This window comes from Pipistrellus kuhlii, unplaced genomic scaffold (genome assembly GCF_014108245.1).
Source record: "Pipistrellus kuhlii isolate mPipKuh1 unplaced genomic scaffold, mPipKuh1.p scaffold_m20_p_9, whole genome shotgun sequence".
In the NCBI taxonomy this organism is placed as follows: Eukaryota; Metazoa; Chordata; class Mammalia; order Chiroptera; family Vespertilionidae; genus Pipistrellus; species Pipistrellus kuhlii.
This window is the reverse complement of record NW_023425595.1, coordinates 20,276,569-20,294,547: the sequence shown is the minus strand read 5'-3', so window position 1 is coordinate 20,294,547 and position 17,979 is coordinate 20,276,569. Positions and strand designations below refer to the sequence as shown.

General features: G+C 45.4%; 1 protein-coding gene across 9 annotated transcripts in view; it reads left to right on the top strand.

Annotated features, from left to right (window-relative positions):
- The window catches only part of NAV2 (neuron navigator 2), a 355,228-nt gene that overhangs the window by 165,860 nt on the left and 171,389 nt on the right, over positions 1-17,979 (top strand). For all 9 annotated transcript variants that reach the window (XR_004986047.2, XM_036426216.2, XM_036426215.2 and 6 more), the window contains one exon: positions 4,507-4,673. Coding sequence is in view for 8 of the 9 variants with exons in the window: in XM_036426216.2 (XP_036282109.1) it covers positions 4,507-4,673 (167 nt within the window). In the remaining variant the exon portion in view is untranslated. The remainder of the gene's footprint in view (positions 1-4,506; positions 4,674-17,979) is intronic.

Sequence of the window (17,979 nt, the reverse complement as noted above, 5' to 3'; positions counted from 1 at the left end):
CGTGTGATTTGGAGTTGCTCTTCCCGAGGAGCCGCTGGAACCTTCCGGCACTGTAACCAATGCGGGGCGTAAATGACACAGGGTTGGCTGGCCATGATTCTCTCCCTTTGCTTTGCTTCAGTGAGACGGGCACCCTGGCAGCATCTGCTGGGGTTCCCGCAGCTGTTCCGCAGGAGTGAGACCCAGGCTCTTCGGCACAGAGGGAATCTAATGTGCAGACAGCAGCTGCTTCCAGGCTGGGGCTTGATAGGGGTTCTCCTGGTGCATAAGGATGCTCACAGTAATGAACTTCAACATGCTAGCCAGAGGCTCAGGCTCTCACCACTGTGAACTAACTATTAGAAGACAGTCAGTGATTCCACTCAAGCTCTGCTCTCAACCTCATTGCGGGGGAGGGGGGGCAGGGCAAAGTCCAGGATTCCTATTGACACACTCTGGCCCGCCTGTTTCTCCAGCCTCACTTCCTCCCTCTCTGTTCCGTAAGCCCAGCACACAGCTGACCTCCCTTTCCTCTCATTTTTACAGACGCTCCTCTGCATAGCACCTCTGCCTCTCACCTTCTTACCATCTACTCATTCCAGGTGCCACATCTTCTCTCGGGTTGCTTTTGTTTGGAACCTTTCCTGGCCATCCTCCAACCTCCAGGGTTATCGTTTTCCTTTGAAATTGCTTCTGAACTTTGCATTTCTTTTATCAATATGCATGTAATTTAGATGTCAGCTGTTGCCAATCAACTCAAGCTCTGGATAAGATGGAGCTAGAACCCTGACTTAGTCTGTTGGGTTACCATAAACAAATACTACAGACTTATAATCAATAGTATTGCTCCCAGTACTGACGGCTCAATGTCCAAGATCAGGACACCAGCAAGGTGGGCTCTGGTGAAAGCCCTCTCCCAGGTTGCAGACTGCTGATTTCTCACTGTGTCCTCACGTGGTGAAAGGGGCAAGTTAGTTCTCTGGATTCTCTCTGATAAAGGCATGATGTTATTCACCAGGGCTCCACCTAATGACTTATCACCTCCTCTCAAAGGCCCCATGTCCTAATAGCATCACATTGGTCAGTAGATTTCAACAGATGAATTGTGGGGAACACAAACATTCAGATCATAGCAAACCCCTTCTTCAATTTGTATAAAAGTCTAGTACCCTCCCTGTGATCACTCAGGAATCTTAGGTTCTCATGGTCACCGTTGACTTTGAAAGCCTGCATTTGAAGTCCTGTACCGATAATTCAGTCTGAATTAGTTTGGTTTATAAATGGACTCACCATCCCAAAGAAGGTTTACGTTCCCTCGTGGGTATAATCCATCGAAGCCTTTTTCTGTATTTTCCATTCACCACACCTTCATTCATGGCCTTTGTGTGTGAGGTGAACATTGCTAAACATTTCAGAGGTAGAGGTGGCTATTTTGGAGGAGCAACTGTCCAAACGCATTCACAGCCGAACCCAAGTTTTAAAGCTCATTGTTGGCACAGATTTCCTCTGAAACATGGAAGAAATGACTAGATCTTCATCCCGGTTTTCCATTTGGTCAAGCTCAGGGAGCTGTCCTGACTAGGGTGCAATGGTGATGGGGGCAGATGGTGATGCATCGGCCTGAGCATTGTTGGCTTTCTATCGCTAAATATGTACCAACCATCCTTGATTTGCCATATCAGCTGCCCTCATGGCCTTCAAAACCTCCTTCTCCATGTCTCAGTACACTTGGCACAACTCTGCAGCCATTCGAAGGTGTGCTGCCATCCAAAGGGTGCCTGTAAGGCCCTGACTCAGTGAAGAGCAACTGGCGATGACCAGCTTTGGAAAAACCAAAGCTATCTTCGTTATCCAAAACCAGGAATGCTTCGCTCTGGGGAGTAGGGCCCACAGATGGGTTAGAGGTATCCCAAGTATAAAGTCTCAGTCAGTCACAGACACTTGATGAAACAGATTCCCTCCTGAAATGCCCCTAGGGAGATAGCAAGTCCTGCTTGCCCACGCCTATCCTGCTTTTTGGAAATTTTGATCTCAGACTCTTTACGATGATTTTTGTCTAACTCTCTTCTGGTACTTTAACCCAGATTCATCTATTTCCTTATTTGTCTGATCCTTTTTTGTATCACAGAATGTGTCCTTTATGGTAGTGCCCAATTCCTTTATGAATCTGGATGCTTGGCTGGAAAGATGGGTGTGGGGGGAACCAACATGCATTGAGTCCTAACAACAGGCAGGACATTAAATTCCATTTCAAGTTTACAACTATTCCCATAGCTGAAGTCCATATTCCAAAGTTACAGACATGAAACACAAATCTCAGAGAGGTTAAAAGACTGGTCCGATGTTATGTGGATGGAGCAAGCCATGTTCTATCTGTTCTCCATGCTGCCTCCCAGAGAACCAGACTGCCTACTCCAGGTGGTGCCCATCCCCTCCAATCCTTTGATCTCCTGCCTCTCCAAAGGCCCTGTGCTGCCATGGAAAACCTGTGGTTCAGACCCAGGTCAGGGCAGTGGGGACTCCCCAACCATTCTGAAAGGAAAGCATCTCTTCCCTCCTCCCTGCTTTTTGCTTCCCTGCTCTTTGCAAATTCCACACTGGAGTAGAATGCTGTGACCAATGGTACCCGACATCACTTAATACCATTGCTGTGGCATCTTCTCGGAACAAACAATGGCCTATCTGGGCATAAAGACTCTTCCAGAGTCCAGCCCAAAGGAGCCCATGTCTGTACCTAAGGGAGCTCTACCTTTGGCTGTGTCCACTCAGCACTAACTGGAGGACTTGCAGGATGCTGTTTGCATTGGAAGTAGAACTAAGAGCTACCGAGGTCTCATTGCTGGACCTCCTCGATCTGTTGAGCTGGCCACATCTGGTTCCCAACCACAGGCACTGGCACTGGCACTGGCACTGCTGGTCTTGCACCCCACTCTGGGCCTGTCTTTATGGGTGAATATCTTCTCCAAACAAGAGAGGGAAAATGAGCAGAGGGCCAAGCCATCCTGGTGCAGTGGGAAGGGATGCCTCTGGGGGAAGAACTCACCCGCTCTTTCTCTCCCAGCTCAAGGCACTGGGCCAGCTTCTTCTTAACTGCCCAGATTTATAGTCCTCTCACACCAGCTCATGTTCTCTGTTTACCCCCCAGCCATCTTTCTTGCTTGGCCAACAAGGAGAAAGTTTAAAATGATTGCCTGCTTATACCTAAAATGCTTCCAGACTGCAGACTTCGTCGATGCTTGCAGATTTGCATGGAAAGAGAAAGCTGAAAGTTTTATGAGTTGAAAATTCAGACTTATCACTAAATCTAATGCTAGTCAGCTGGGGTTCCAGTGGCTTTTAAACACAGCTAAGTGGGTTTTACTAGAAAAGATATAACTAAATATTTCACCATTTATTCATCTTTCAGCTTTGATGATTGGAAACAGCCTGTTTAGTAGTCCCTCAACCAAAATTCTGACTTGGGGTCTTACCCTTAACTCTTTGGGAAATGGGCCATAATATCTTTAGACATACTGCAAAAAAAGGGTAAGACCCCCAAACCTCCCCAAATGAGGTGTTTTACTTAAAGGGAAAGTGTGTGTGTTTTTAGGCTAACAGATTCCTCCTGGTTTCACAGAAAGAACAGATGATTTGCTCCATCTACTGTGCAGAGAAGCTGGGCTTCAGCTCTGGAGTAATGCCTACAGAGACAGGTTGTCAGGTGTTGAAGGAAAATGTATGTCTGAACAGTGTTTTCAGCCAGGCTGTACGTTTTCATTGTAGACGTGTTGGGTTCTGAGTGGTTGCAGTTTCCTTTCTAATTATTATAATTTACCTTTTTCTTAATATATGTCTGGATTATGACAAACACCCCTTTCAGCACCTACCAGAAGCGAGGCACACACAAGGCCAACAGTTTGGAGTCTTAATGGGCCATTATGTTATATGCTCGATAGAATTCAAGAGGATATGATTTGGCCCCATTATAAAGTAAAAATATGCATCCAAGAAAAAAAGGAAGATGAGCTTTGTATTTTTAAAAATATATTTTATTGATTTTTTACAGAGAGGAAGGGAGAGGGATAGAAAGTTGGAAACATCGATGAGAGAGAAACATCGATCAGCTGCCTTCTGCACACCCCCCACTGGGGAGGTGCCAGCAACCAAGGTACATGCCCTTGACTGGAATCAAACCCTAGACACTTCAATTTGCAGGCCGACGCTCTATCCACTGAGCTAAACCGGTTTTGGCAAGAGCTTTGTATTTTTAATCAGCAAGTATATTCATGTATTTTTCCTCCTTCAGAAAGTCTCCCTTTGCTTCAAGGAAAAAGGAAAACTGCTCACGTTTTGCTGTTAGAGTTTACTGGGGTCCTTACTAGCCTAGTTGTTCATTCGTGGTTCCACTAAATCCTTTGACTGACAAACTTCCACAGATCCCTCGTCTTGAATGGTTTCTTCTGCCTCTCGCATGGTTGCAGTTCCTTCTCCTGGGACACTTCTGTTCTTCTGAGATTAACCTGTTACTCTGTTGCTTTTGCATTTTAGACTTCCAGGTCCTACCGCAAGGGTATCCGCTGCAGGCAGCGATGCCAAAACACGTGGAGGGTCGGCCGCTGCTAACAACCGACGCAGTCAGAGCTTTAACAACTATGACAAGTCCAAGCCAGTCACTTCCCCACCCCCACCTCCACCGCCAAGCAGCCATGAGAAAGGTGAGTCACCTTCTTTGGGGTCCTTTTTGTCATCTTTCGTAGAGCAGATCCAGTTGCTTTGGGGGAGTTTAGTCAGTCAGGGTTGCTGACAGCGTGGTGGGAACAGATCGTAGGACATACACTGAGTGGCCAGATTATTATGATCTCTGAATGTATAATAATCGGGCCATTCAGTATATATCCTATATAATAAAAGGCTAATATGCAAATTGTCCCCTCTACCAGAAGTTTGACCAGCAGGCAGGCAGGCCAACAGCCCATGTCCCCTCCTCCTGGCCAGGCTGGCTGGATCCCACCCATGCGTGAATTTATATACTGAGTAGCCAGATTATTATGCATTCAGAGATCATAATAATCTGGCCACTCAGTGTATTTGCCTGGCAGGAACTTGGTTAGCAAAGACATTAAGAGACATCACTGCCAGTGAGAATAGCTGTATTTGTCTGGGTGGGGCCCTTAAGAAACCTGGATACAGATAGGAGCAATGTAGATTTGCAACTTAAAAAAGTTTCCTAGAGCATGCTCTATAGAGTTGGTGGTTCTCCAGAAGGACAAGCTTCTTGGGCTGTGCATTTTGTAAGCTAATGAAGCTTTCTACCTGTCAGGAGTGATGTGGGGGGAGTTACAAGGAGTTTTCACCCTTTGAGAAAAGTCAGAACTGCGGATTGGCTTAATGAAGATCTTGACTACATATAAGGAGTAGGCAGCATTGCTCTTAGAGTTCTGATGATGGAACTTTCACCAAAAAAGGATATGATTTTTACTATACATAGCACTGAGCTTGTAGGATGGAGATAAAAAGTGAGTGGCCCTGTGGAGGCTCTCGCACTGAGCCAGGGAAACAGACTTTTGCTTGCTTCAGTGTGTGTCTCGTTAGACACTGGAGAAACAGAAACTGAGGCAGCTCAGAAGATTCTTCTACACTAGGCAGAGCTCTCCTTCATTTCTCCCAGGTAGCATGGTCTAGACTCGCTAGGAGGACATGCTCAGGGCTCTTACAAGCATTTCCTACCTCATGGATGCTTCCTAGGGTTTGTCCGAAACCCAGGAGAGCTGCCTCCCACTGCCTGAAGTGCCCCTGGAGCCTAGGCAGCCCTCTGACTGTGGATGAAATCAGAACCTCCCCCCCACCCCTCCCCTCAGGATGTCTTGGTTAGTGAACCTGGGGGTCCCTGCTCCCAGAACACCGGAGAGAATGCGCAGGGAATTTCTATAAGGCTGACAGAGACACACGGCAGAAGTTTCCCAGACACAGCATTGACTAGCAGGGAAGCTATAACCAGGATGTCTCATAATCACAATCTTGACTATTATATCTGTATGTGCATACACCCATACTTCAGTACTCTCACCGTATATTATAAATGAAGGAGAAATGAAGGAGAGCTCTGCCTAGTGTAGAAGAATCTTCTGAGCTGCCTCAGTTTCTGTTTCTCCAGTGTCTAACGAGACACACACTGAAGCAAGCAAAAGTCTGTTTCCCTGGCTCAGTGCGAGAGCCTCCACAGGGCCACTCACTTTTTATCTCCAGTCAAGATTGTGATCCCGCCCTTGGCTTCTGCCGCAAGCGAACCATTTTTCTTTTCTCTCTTCCCCACAACCTCTCCTTCCCTCCCCTCCCTCCTTTCTTCACAGTGCCCAAGTGTGTTCTTTTAAAAAGTGTGTTCTTTTTTAAAGTGTGTTTAAATTACAGAAATAATATATGCTTTTAAACAGGTACAAGTATGTATCAAATAAAAGTTCTCCTTTATACGCTCCCTGAGGGATTCCAATATAAACCGCCCTATGCATACCCTTCAGTACTCTCACCGTATATTATATCTGTATGGGTGTATGCACATATAAAATACATAGAAAGGGTTTTTTTAATATGTAAATAAATAGCTACATTTGATGAGTACCTACTATGTGCCTCATTGAATTCCCCCAAACTCGCTATGTTGATGATACCTATTTTGCAAAGGATGAAACCAAGGCAGAGATTAAGTACTTGCTGAGGTCAACCAGAGACAGTGAGAGGTATACTGGGAAGTGATCCCAGGCACTTTGATTCCAGAATCATGATTAATACTGTGCTTTTCATGGAAGTGGAAAGGAAATGCTGGAGGTTTGATCCAGTAGAGGCTAGTTTGAGAGGTGCAGGTTGTGCTAGAGGGAGAGTTGGGAAGATGATAGGGGAACCTGTACCCTCTGTTGGGCCAGCCCACTCTTGTCTCATGATCATTTAAGAAGAAACTGTCATGTAAAAATCTGAAGGATGGTTGTGAGACCATAGTCCAAGAATTTGAGGAAATAAAGAGAAAGTCCTTGTGGATGGACTAGGTACAGGAGGATACAGAGTTGGTGGCTGGAACAGTTCCCAGCCCCTACCAAAGACCCAGGGCCATTGAGGCAGCCTGGCCAGCTGCTGTCCATCAGTGCTTGGACAGCCACCAATGTACCTCTGTCCTGGGCAGGGGTTGTCATAAGTGCGCCAAGCAGTCAGAAAGCCGGGAGGCTTCTTAAAGGACTGTGGCTGTGACAGGGCATTGCCCGAGGGGCAGACCTTGGTGTCAGAAGACAGGGAAGTCATACTTAATTATTGAGCACATACTCTTTTTCAGGGACTTGGATATGTACTTTCGTACTTGATCATCATAAACATGCTGTGATGTAAATATCACTCATCCAAATTTACAGATAAAAGGCTAATTTAGTAACTTGTCTTCCCTGGTCATTGAGCCCTAGAATTCATATCCAGGTTCAACTCTGTATTTGACCTCTGGCTCTGGCCTGTGCCCTTGGATGTCTGTAATGAGGATGCAGTGGGGTAATTGATGTGAGAACGTTTGGTGAGCTATGACACTCACACAGTCCTGTTAAGGATTCTGAAAAGTAAAAAATAACTGACCATGGTTCCAGGTGTGAGGGATCTGGGATAAAGCAGGCTTGGGGGAGATCTGGATATTTTTATACTGAAACTTTTTTCACCACCCTGGGGTGAAAAGTCAGTGTGATTGTTGTATTTCTTCCTCCTTTCTTCATGGTCTCCTGCTCTCCCTTGAATCCGATCTTGATCACAGTTTATGAGATAGCCAGTGTACACACAAAATATACTGCGTGATGAGGGAACACAAATCACTCAACCACCTGGTCAAAGAGAGCTTCCTTCACTTGGAGAAACATACACCTGTGAGCAGATAAATTGCAGTTCAGTGTGGCTGGTGCTGCGGTTGAGGTAGGGACCCTTTCAGATGAGGTTTGTGATATAAACTCACCACCTGTCCCTCGTGTGAGCCAGACCCCGGATGCATTGTTCCAGCATTCCACTCCTAGGTGAACCAACTCACAGATTTTTATTTGTAACCCATTGACCCGGGAATTCTATGCCTACCAGTTGATCTAATCACATAAGTAAGTTAAGTGAGAATTTCAAATATTCTGTTAATAAATGACAAAAATGTTTCAGCATACAGTCCCAATTTTTAAAAGGAACCAAGAGTAATAAAAGGACATTGTAACAGGCAATTTTTTAAAGCCCTGGAGCACTTCATACTTTGTGGGGAAATGCTGAAGGATTCCCCAAGATTTCATGTCCAGAGATGCAAGTCCCCTCTTGTCATCGTCTATAAATTTAGTCCTGAGTACAGCGAACAATCACCTGAAATGGGAGATAGAAGAAAAGCCATACTTCATCCCAAATTCCTTAGCTTGTTCCATGAGGTGACCAAGCACACAGTTGAGACATAAAAACCAGAAACGTTCCTGTACGGCACGACAGCCTGGTAATTCCCCTAGTTGTCGTTACGGGTCTCCTGGTGAGGTCCACCTGTGGTTTCCACCCCTCACTCCTGCAGGCACGAGCAGGCTCAGCCTTGCATGGCCTGGGGAAGTTTCAGTGGGCTGCACTGCAGAGCAGGTAGAGGAATGCCGGACGCCCGGTGGCTGTTCTCTTCCTCTGTTGGCTCCGAGTGGCTCTGGGCTTCAGACCAGAATCACAGGTTTTCAGGGGAGAGGAATTACCTGTCTTTTTCAGTATTTGTGATATTATCTGTTTGCTCTTCCTCTTCTTTCCTCACATCCTCTGAATGTTTTAACTCTGCCAGATATCAAATACATTGCGGAACTACACTGAGTGGCCAGATTATTATGATCTCTGAATGCATAATAATCTGGCCACTCAGTGTATGTGGTCTGTCAGGTGGGTTTGAAATGTATTCCTAGACTGAATTCTGTGTATGTAGAGAGATTTTCTGCTAAAGAATATGGTTTTCTTCATTTTATAGAAAGTGTATCTTTATTACATTTTTGTTATAAAAATTATTTAATAATATTCAAACAACACAAATTTACTAAAAGAAAAAGAACCCTACATAATCCCACCTTTCAGAAATAGCCACTGTAGCTTCTCTATTTCTTCATGTCTATACTGTCATCTTTTGATAGATACATTTTTCATAATGTTTACTACTTGCCAGGTACTATTCTAAGTGAATTTTAAATGATAGTTTGTCTAATTATTACAGGAGTAATATACACTTGCATACATACATACTCTCACACACATGTGCATATGACTTTTAAAATCTTATAAATAAAATTAACAAATCAAGGCTAGCCTTTTCATAGGTCATTCTTTCTTCACAATAGTTGCATGGAGCTCAACTATATGAATTTACTTTAATATTTTTAATACTGGTTTAGGTTGCTTCTATTATTTTGATAATGTAAATAATACTAAAGTTAACATCCTTATAGATCTCTTTTGCACATATTCAATAGATTCAGTGGAATTGCTGCATTAAAGAATTCGCACATTTTACAGTTGTTTTAACATTGCCAAATTTCCTCCCAAAAGGTTATATCTATTTTTAATTCCCATCAACAGTGTATGAGGGGACTAGTTTCTCTACACACTTGACACCACTTTTATTTTCATTCCTTTGGGCAGAAAAATACTCTTTGAAATAAAGTAAATTGTTATAAGAAGCTATTTTAAATAAGACAAGATCACTGGCCATTTTCACTGACCTTTGCTATGAGTTACAACCAGTGACCTTGGCAGGGCAGGAAAGTTCTTGACCTTAAGATCAAGCTCTCTGCTGGCTGCCATGGCCTCACTCCAGGCACTCACCTTCTCCGGGCCTTGGTTTCTCCTTCTGAAAAGTGAGCCTGGGGTTATTCGTCACCTTGTCACGGTGCAGTGTGAATGAATCCTTCAGGCTTCACTGACCACATAGCCTTGTCAGATATGCACCTTGTTGGTGCTTCCTGGTAGCTTTCCTCCTCCGGTCTTCATTCTGTGCCCTCCCTTCCTCTTTGCTCACTCTGGCCTGTCACCGGGAAGGAGAAAGTCAGACAGGCTGGAGACAGAGTTTTACAGCCCTCAGCACGATGTCATGCCCGAGCCACATTAGGCCCATTGATCTAGAATCTCTATAAACTTGTCACTTAGTGGTGGGTGAACCAGGTGATTTATCTGAGTTAGTGTTGGGAGATGTAACCATGACTAAGCTGCCTTGCCCTGCCATTAGCCAGGATCTTGACATAGATTTAGAGGAGATGGAATGAATTCAGTGGACCTAGTCACACGGAAAAGACTGTGGGTTTGGGTGCCTCTGTTTCTTATGGTTTCATTTGTTCGGTTTGTCACTCTTTATGTCCAGCATTTTGTTTGTTGTAGTGACAGAGAGAACTGAGACTGCTTTTCAGGGTCTCACAGCCTCATGGGGGGGGGGGGGGGGGGGGGGGGGGGGGGAGGAGGGGGGGGGGAGAAGCCACACGCCCCAAGAGAGAGGAGGGGGTGGTGGTGCTGTGTAATAGGGACATGCTCAAAGTTGGGAGGAAAGAGGTGAGCATAGCCAGGAAGGCTTGGGGAAGGCTAGAGAAGTGATGTCATTTGCGATGATTTCTGTCTCCAGAGTTTTGATGATAGAAGAGGAAGGGAAGGCCGGGAGGAATGACTCATCCTGCTGCTCTGGTCCAGGAGCTAATCTGAGAGGACATCTGCTGGAGTCACTCTATTAATAAACTCTTGTCCTGTTCAGGGCCTGTCAAGGGGAAACTTCTGCAAGATCATTTCATTGTTGGGATAGGGCCTCCCTTGGTCATGAGGAGACCTCTCCCATTCCAGAGCTGTGCACTGGGCCAGGGAGAGCGTGGTGCCTGTCAGAGCTCAGCGGGTGATCATCTCTGTGGGAATCAGCTGTGGAGTCACCATGACCCTCCAACCAGAGGCCCTTGGAGTCTGAGGGCTTAGAAAGCCAGCCTAGAGGTTTGAACTAGGGAATAGCATTGAACTTGAAGAAGTCTCTCGGGGATTGTCTGGTAATGGAACTCAGTGAACCATTAGGCCAGCTGTTGAGGCCAGGCAGGTGGGATGAATGAGCAGCTACCAAACTTAGAAACCTCACATGGCATAGGAGGGGGAAAAAGCCTTGAGCCAGAATACTTATCAAGGAAGGGAAGGTTTAGGGTCCTGTGGTTAAAGAAAAGCATTACCTTGCAGGCAGACAACTGAGTGAGTTCTGGCCATGCCAAAGCCAGAGGTATGGCTTTGGGCAAGTATAATGCTCACCAGGACATCTGCTCCGTCACCCTGGGAAGAGCATTTCAGGCTATACACAGCTCTGTTCCACCAGAAGGACATAGGTAGGAGTCATAGGTGGCTGACAGGACAGGGCGAGGCAGGTGCTTCTGTTCCAGTGGAGTGGTCCTTGCAGTAGCCTATACCGCCATCAAGGTGACATTGCTGTCCCCTCCCACCTCAGGTGACAGCTCAGGTCACCTGAGGGTACCAGACTCTCATAGGGCAGGTGCAGGAGTCACTTTAGCTTAAGACCCGCGTGCCCACAGTAGCCAGGAAATCCTATAACAGCTCCATAGGCATAACTTCCAGGGTTTCCCAAAGGACTAGCCCGATGAGTAGAGTCACAAACGATGGTGTGTTCCCTAAGAAGGATTTGGACTTCAGTTACTGCGTTCCCAGTCCAGGTGGGTTTCACTCTCCAGGGTCATTTTCACCATGAGCAATGTTGCTTAGTAACAGCTGACATTCTGTCTTTATCAACTTTCCAGAGGAGCAGAGTTGCCAGGTTAGCCCAAGGTCAAATTTTCACGCAGAAGGGGAAAAGCTTGTGTTCATCCTTTTCCAACAGGGAGTCAGCTGACCTCTCAGAGTCAGTGCATTTGCCTGTGAAGTGGCAACAGCCTCTGTAGTCCATGTGATGGGAGAAAGTTAGATGTGAATCTTTCTTTCTAATTTTTTTCATAGCCCAGTTCAAGTTTTCTGTACCTGTCACCTCTATTGTAGTAGACATTTCCATGAAGGGGGTGACTTTTTCCTGATAGCTGGAGTTTATGACATCGTGGGTTTCCTTTACGTGGCATGAAAAAGTTGCCAAATTCTGATCTTTTGAGATGTTGTCTCCTCACTTTGTTTGCTCTCTGTGGATGGTGCCCTTTCATGAGTGGGCAGGCAGAGCTCAATACAGCAGGTTTCATTGTTCTAGTTTTGCATTTTATACCATTTTCCTTTTGTAATAAATTATTCACTTTGTCTAACTCAGTAGTCAGCAAACTGGCTCATGAGCCATGGTTTGCCACTCTGTTGACTAATGAGTTTGCCAACCACTGGGATAGAGGCTTAATCAGAAGGAACAACAACAGCCTGTAATCACTGGAATAGAGAGTCTAGGTCAGTGGTCGGCAAACTTATTTGTCAACAGAGCCTCAGTTTGCCAACCACTGGTCTAACTGAACAGGTGAAAATATCCAAAACATATGGCTCTGCTCTAGAAAATAATGCCTAAACAGTCACATTTTTCCCACTCCCTCACAGTAAATGCAGACTGCCCACATGCGACCTCAGAGGGAACAGGTCCAGAGTGATAGGTCTCTGTTAAGTCTGAAGCTCCGGTCCCATAATCTGGGGAGACAGTCAACTCAGGACTCTAGACTGTCGTTTCTCAAAGTATGATTGATAGACCATGGACATGAGCTTCTCTTGAGGTTATTGCTAAAAACCCAAATCCCCAGGCTTTGCAGACATCGTCCTAATTCAGATTTCTGAGTGAGAGCCTGCAGGCTGCACTCACACCCCTGTCATTCTCAAGGCACTGAAGGTGAGAACCCCTCTCCTGGGAAGGGCTGCTTTTGCCTTCATGCTGCCCTTCAGCTGTCAGCACTCCCGTGCAGTGTGTTGGGTGGGGAATGGAAGACACCCAGACTACTGCCCAGTACAGAGCAGGAGCTGAGTAAATAGGAAACCATCTAAATTCACATGTAAATTTTGCTGTACATATATTTAAATTCATCCTCAGAACTAGGCGCTTCTACTGTAAACTGAACTTTACTTGTATAGGTCTTCATGTCTTCATTTGGTTTTGCCCTCTTGCCTCATGAATCTTTACTGAAGTTCTGATTTTAGTTTTGTAAAATGCCAAGGCTGCCTTGTTTTTGTTGAGGTCATAGTAAATAAGGAAAAGGATTTTGGTTCCTACTTAGGCTGGAAACACAGTAAAGAGGATATCCTTGTGGGGTCTAGAGATGGTAACGGAAGGAATACAATTCAAAGGGGCACTCCAGGGGAAAAGGTCCGCTCACTCTTCCCCTGATTGGACAGTCGTCTGCTGGCTCTGGCCTTTCTCAGCCCTTGAAGAGCTCTGTATGAGAAGACTCTCTGATTCAGAGGGAGGGTGAGCCCTAGGAAAGCACCTGGAGAGGAGCCTGAGGAATGCACCCTCCTTCCTGTGCTCCATCCTAGACCTTGTCCCTAACCTCTACCATTACACTAGTGTCCAGCATGAAGGCGAAAGCAGTTGTATTTGGGACAGTCTCTCTGGGCACCTTTGAAAACCATTTTCTTGACCTCCTGTGTAATTCAGAAGATCCGTGAGAGGAGACTCATCAATCTCTCTAATGTGTGAAATTAATAACCTGTAGAGCAATGCCATCCTTAGCTCCGGATGAGAAGGATATAACCACGGTTGCCTTTCTCTAACTACGGATGTGTTTCCCAGCCAGTGTGCGAGCTGTGGTTCTGCCATATATTCTTTCTCTGGGTTTTTTATGTTAGGGAGAATGAGTAGAGGAAAGAGAGAAAATACATCATTTAGGAAGACGAAATCTATTTGATTTGTCTTGTGTCAGAGAGATGGCTAGCCGATGCTCCTCTGATCTCCAGGTGATAAATCTGATAGAGCATTCCATTTGCTTCCGTCTGCTGTGGAAGGCGTCACACATACATGGATTCCATTTAATTTTAAGGCCCATTGGTAGGGGAAGTATTTACATCTCTGTGTGTTCTCCTAGTCATTTTTATCCAGGTGTCATCTGCAGTCCAGGCTGGGTTTAGTCATTAATTTAAATGTCCTTTTTAGAAAATAGTTTTCTTTTCCAAGTGAGGCATGTGATGGTGCTCATCAGCATGAGAGGATAAACATGTTTTAGGATATGTGGAATTACTTTTTCACAATGCAAAGTACAAGAACAGGATCTGGTCAGAACCAGGGACACTCCAGAACCACACAACTGGTCAGGTCTGTAGCTGCAACAATTCAGCGAGGAGTTTCCTGTGAGCACATACATGGCTGCCTCTGTGCTGAGGACATGGCTCCTCAGGCTTAAATGAACCTTTAAATGACAAATGCCAGGTTTTCAGCTGCCGCTTGTCTCCATGATTCTGTGAGCATGTGCCATTTATTAGGATTCTGATACATAATTCATGTACCAGGAACCCATCTTCTGATGAGGATGCCAGAGGAAGGATAACAGAATATTCATCTGTAAGATAGTGGCCGTGGCAGTCCACGTTGTGGGTCTCTGCTGCCCCCTACTGCCCGGATTTTGTATCACACCTCTGACCAGAGCCTTGGTGTCCAACCCGGCTTTCTCGGGACAGTCTGTTTTGGAAAATAAAAGACTTCACACTCTAAATGTTTTTCTTCCAGACAGGGCCTTCCCCACATTTGTTTCCTCAGTTTGTCATAATGTGTGTTGCCTGAAGAAACCCACATTGTGGGCGTGATCAGATTCTTGTGGCATGGTGGAAAACTCTTGGGTGGTGAGGAAGCCAGAGCAGTCCCAAGCTACTTATGGTCTTCACAATGCTCCCACCCCTTTCCTCAGCGCTGCCGGCTGGGGGATTCAAGAATCTAGTCTGGGTTGGAGGTACTAAGAGAGTTTTGCTGCAAGAAAAGCTACGCTACACTTGGCTTCATTTTCAAGAGGCAGCTCATTTCAACCAGACTGTATGGCATGGAGACAATGAGTCTCCCCTCTTGATTTTGCATCATGTCCTCGGGACTCAATCTGTTATCTATTCAGCACACTTTTGGGGCCTTCTGTGTCTCAGGCATCACGATAGTCACTAAATATTCAAAAATGAAAATGAAATAATGCTCTCTGCCCTCGTGGGACTTACAGTTTGGTGGAAGAGACCAATATTAGATAAAACACAGATACTCTCATTACACTTGGTGGTAACCTCTTAGGTGCTCTGAGGGAGAGTAAAGAAGGGATGAACTTGATTGTCTAGATTAGGTAGAACCTCATCAGGTGAGACCCAGGGACAAAGTTTGCAGGGGTCCTTGGTGCTCAAAACACCACTCTCCCACACAGTGGTTAGAAACAAATGATGTCTCAGAAACAGTTTTATGGAGAAAAACCAATTTTCTTTTCAAATGAAGGTCTGTATTCCGAGCCAGCGTTTTTTTGTTTCTGGTCATAGAGGATAGATCTAAAAAATTACAAGGAGACAAACATTGGCTCCACCAATAATAATAATAATAACAGTAACCATTTTACCTTCCTCACAGCTGAACAGGCTGTCGTCGGAATAGAGTTTCCTGAGCCTAGAGGCACTGAACAGAGGCTAGCTCATTACTTGCTGAGGTTACTATAGGTAGGGTTTTATATTAGTAGATAGGTCAGAGTAAATAGACTCTAAGATCCCTGGCACATAGAGGATTTGATGGTCTCGGGCACAGGATAGAGTTTGTGTGATCTTTATAGGGCCTGGGAAGGCCTGATACTGATCTGAATCCCCCACAGTTTACTAAGTTCCCAATGCCCTGCCTTCGGATCGGCTCCTTCGAGGGTCTTCATTCATTCCACAAATGCACTTGATTCTTGATTATGCTGCTTTTCATTAAGATAGTGGGCTGTGTACGGTTTGTGGTGACTTCTTTGACTCCAATGTACACACCTAGGGAAGACTACTCCCTTAATTTCAGATATGTTGTCTTGAATTTGCCAAGCTTATGTTCCGAGGCCATCAGTAAGGCCACCGGCTAGGATCCCCACCATGTGGAAGAAGCCATGACTACTGAGGGAGGAGTTATTTTCCAGCTGGTTGCAGCCATTTAACACTTGGATTCATTCCTCCTAAGAAGAGCCAGCTATAAATGACTACAGGCAGTTCTCAATGCAGGATTATTTCCCAAAAAAACCTATTTCACATACATGCTGAAGGGGGCAGCATTCCTTCATTAGGGAAAATCAGGGAGAGAACCCACCTTTCAGGGAAGAAACCAGGCTCTGGCCCTATCATAATAAACCTGCCTAGGGAGCCAGGGGCCTTATATTAAATTCATCTGGTTCTGAGTCAATGCCAGTGGGTACCTGTGAAGAAGAGTGACTTTTCTATGTAAACATACATACTGGGGCCAGGGTTGTAACCAGGGCCAGCTGCCTCCAAGCTGTTGCTCTGTTAGCCTAATTCTGAGCCATTTCGGTCCCAAACCCTTCCTTCAGAAATAGTGATTATTTCTCCCAGTGCATCATGGAACCTGTTACAACCTAGGAAATGGTAAGTAATAGTGAAGCTTGTGGTAGCTAATCTTTTTACAGCCTTGATACAATTGGCGAAGCAGATTCTGGCTTGTTGACACCTATCTCCCCAGGCCCTAAACATTATGGTTTCAAATATTCGTTTGGCCTAGCTGGTGTGGCTCAATCCGTTGAGCATCGACCTATGAATCAGGAGGTCATGGTTCTATTCCTAGGCAGGGCACATGCATTATGGGCTTGATCCCCAGTGTGGGTTGTGCAGAAGGCAGTTGATCAATGCTTCTCATCATTGATGTTTCTCTCTCTCTCTCTCTCTCTCTCTCTCTCTCTCTCTCTCTCTCTCCCTTCCTCTCTCAAACTAATTAAAATATAGTTTTAAAAAATAGTAGCCACTTGTTAGTTCTCAAAAGGCTACAAGTTGACGGGATAGCTCTGCCAAGGTGTGCCAGGCTCTGGTGATCTTGGTTGGCCTTGCTCATGCATCAGAGGTTGTCTGGGTGGTTGACTGGATGCTGGCTGGTCTGTACTGAGATCACCCAGCTTTTCCTACCTGGTCTTTCATCCTCCAGTACTCTAGCCAAGGCTCTTCTCTTGGTGGTGGATGAGTTCCAAGATAGAGGGTTAAAGTGTACAAGGCCCTGAGGTCTAAGCTCTGAAAAGGGGCTTCAGTTCTCTTTGCTTTATTCTGCCGGCCAAGGCATGTCGTATAGCCTGCCCAGATGCATGGGGGTGAGGAACACTCTACCTATTGAGGAAGGTGCTGCAAAGTCATATTACAAAGCATATGCGAGGCAGAGAGGGATGGAGACTTTGGCTGGTTTTGCAGTCAGTCTACCACAATACCGTATATAAGTTGGGGCCAATAAATATGTACTGATGGATTGATTTCACTTATCAAACTAATAGTCTGTATTCACTGTGGCTGCATGAAAATGAGAATACTCTGAGCTCGTAAAAGGTAAAGCTAAGACACATTTACAGTTTCTTACAAGTATGGGGTGGGTGTAGTTCTGAGAGCTCTCAGTAGGAGAGTGACTGAAACATCCTTGGTTACTCCAGTCTCAACAGAAGTTCTCTCTGACTAACAGATATAATCCATTCATTGAGGGGACACAACCTCTGCTTGCTTTATGAGGCCCCCTTTGGCCAAGGTAGGAACTACCTGTGAAAGGTAACATCTTGCAAATCAGGCCTGGCTCTGCTTAAGCCTTTGGGATCCTTGATCCTCAGATACCCAGGCTCTACTGCTTCTTTTTTCCATAGCAACTGGCACCAGTTGTCATGTGATGAAAATGGTCAGGACCCTAGGGGCTAGTCCCAGCAATTCCACTTGATGGCCATGTGAATTTGATGGATTATTTGACATCTCTGAACTTCCAGTTCCTCAGCTCCAGAATAGAAATGAGAATAGCACCAACCTCATAAAGCCATTGTGAGGATGGCATGAGATGGAACATGAGATGAACAGCTGAACTGGGAACCCCGAAGAGCCACTTCTCCACTCCTGGTGTGTTGCCTCAGATCAAAAGTCTAAAGT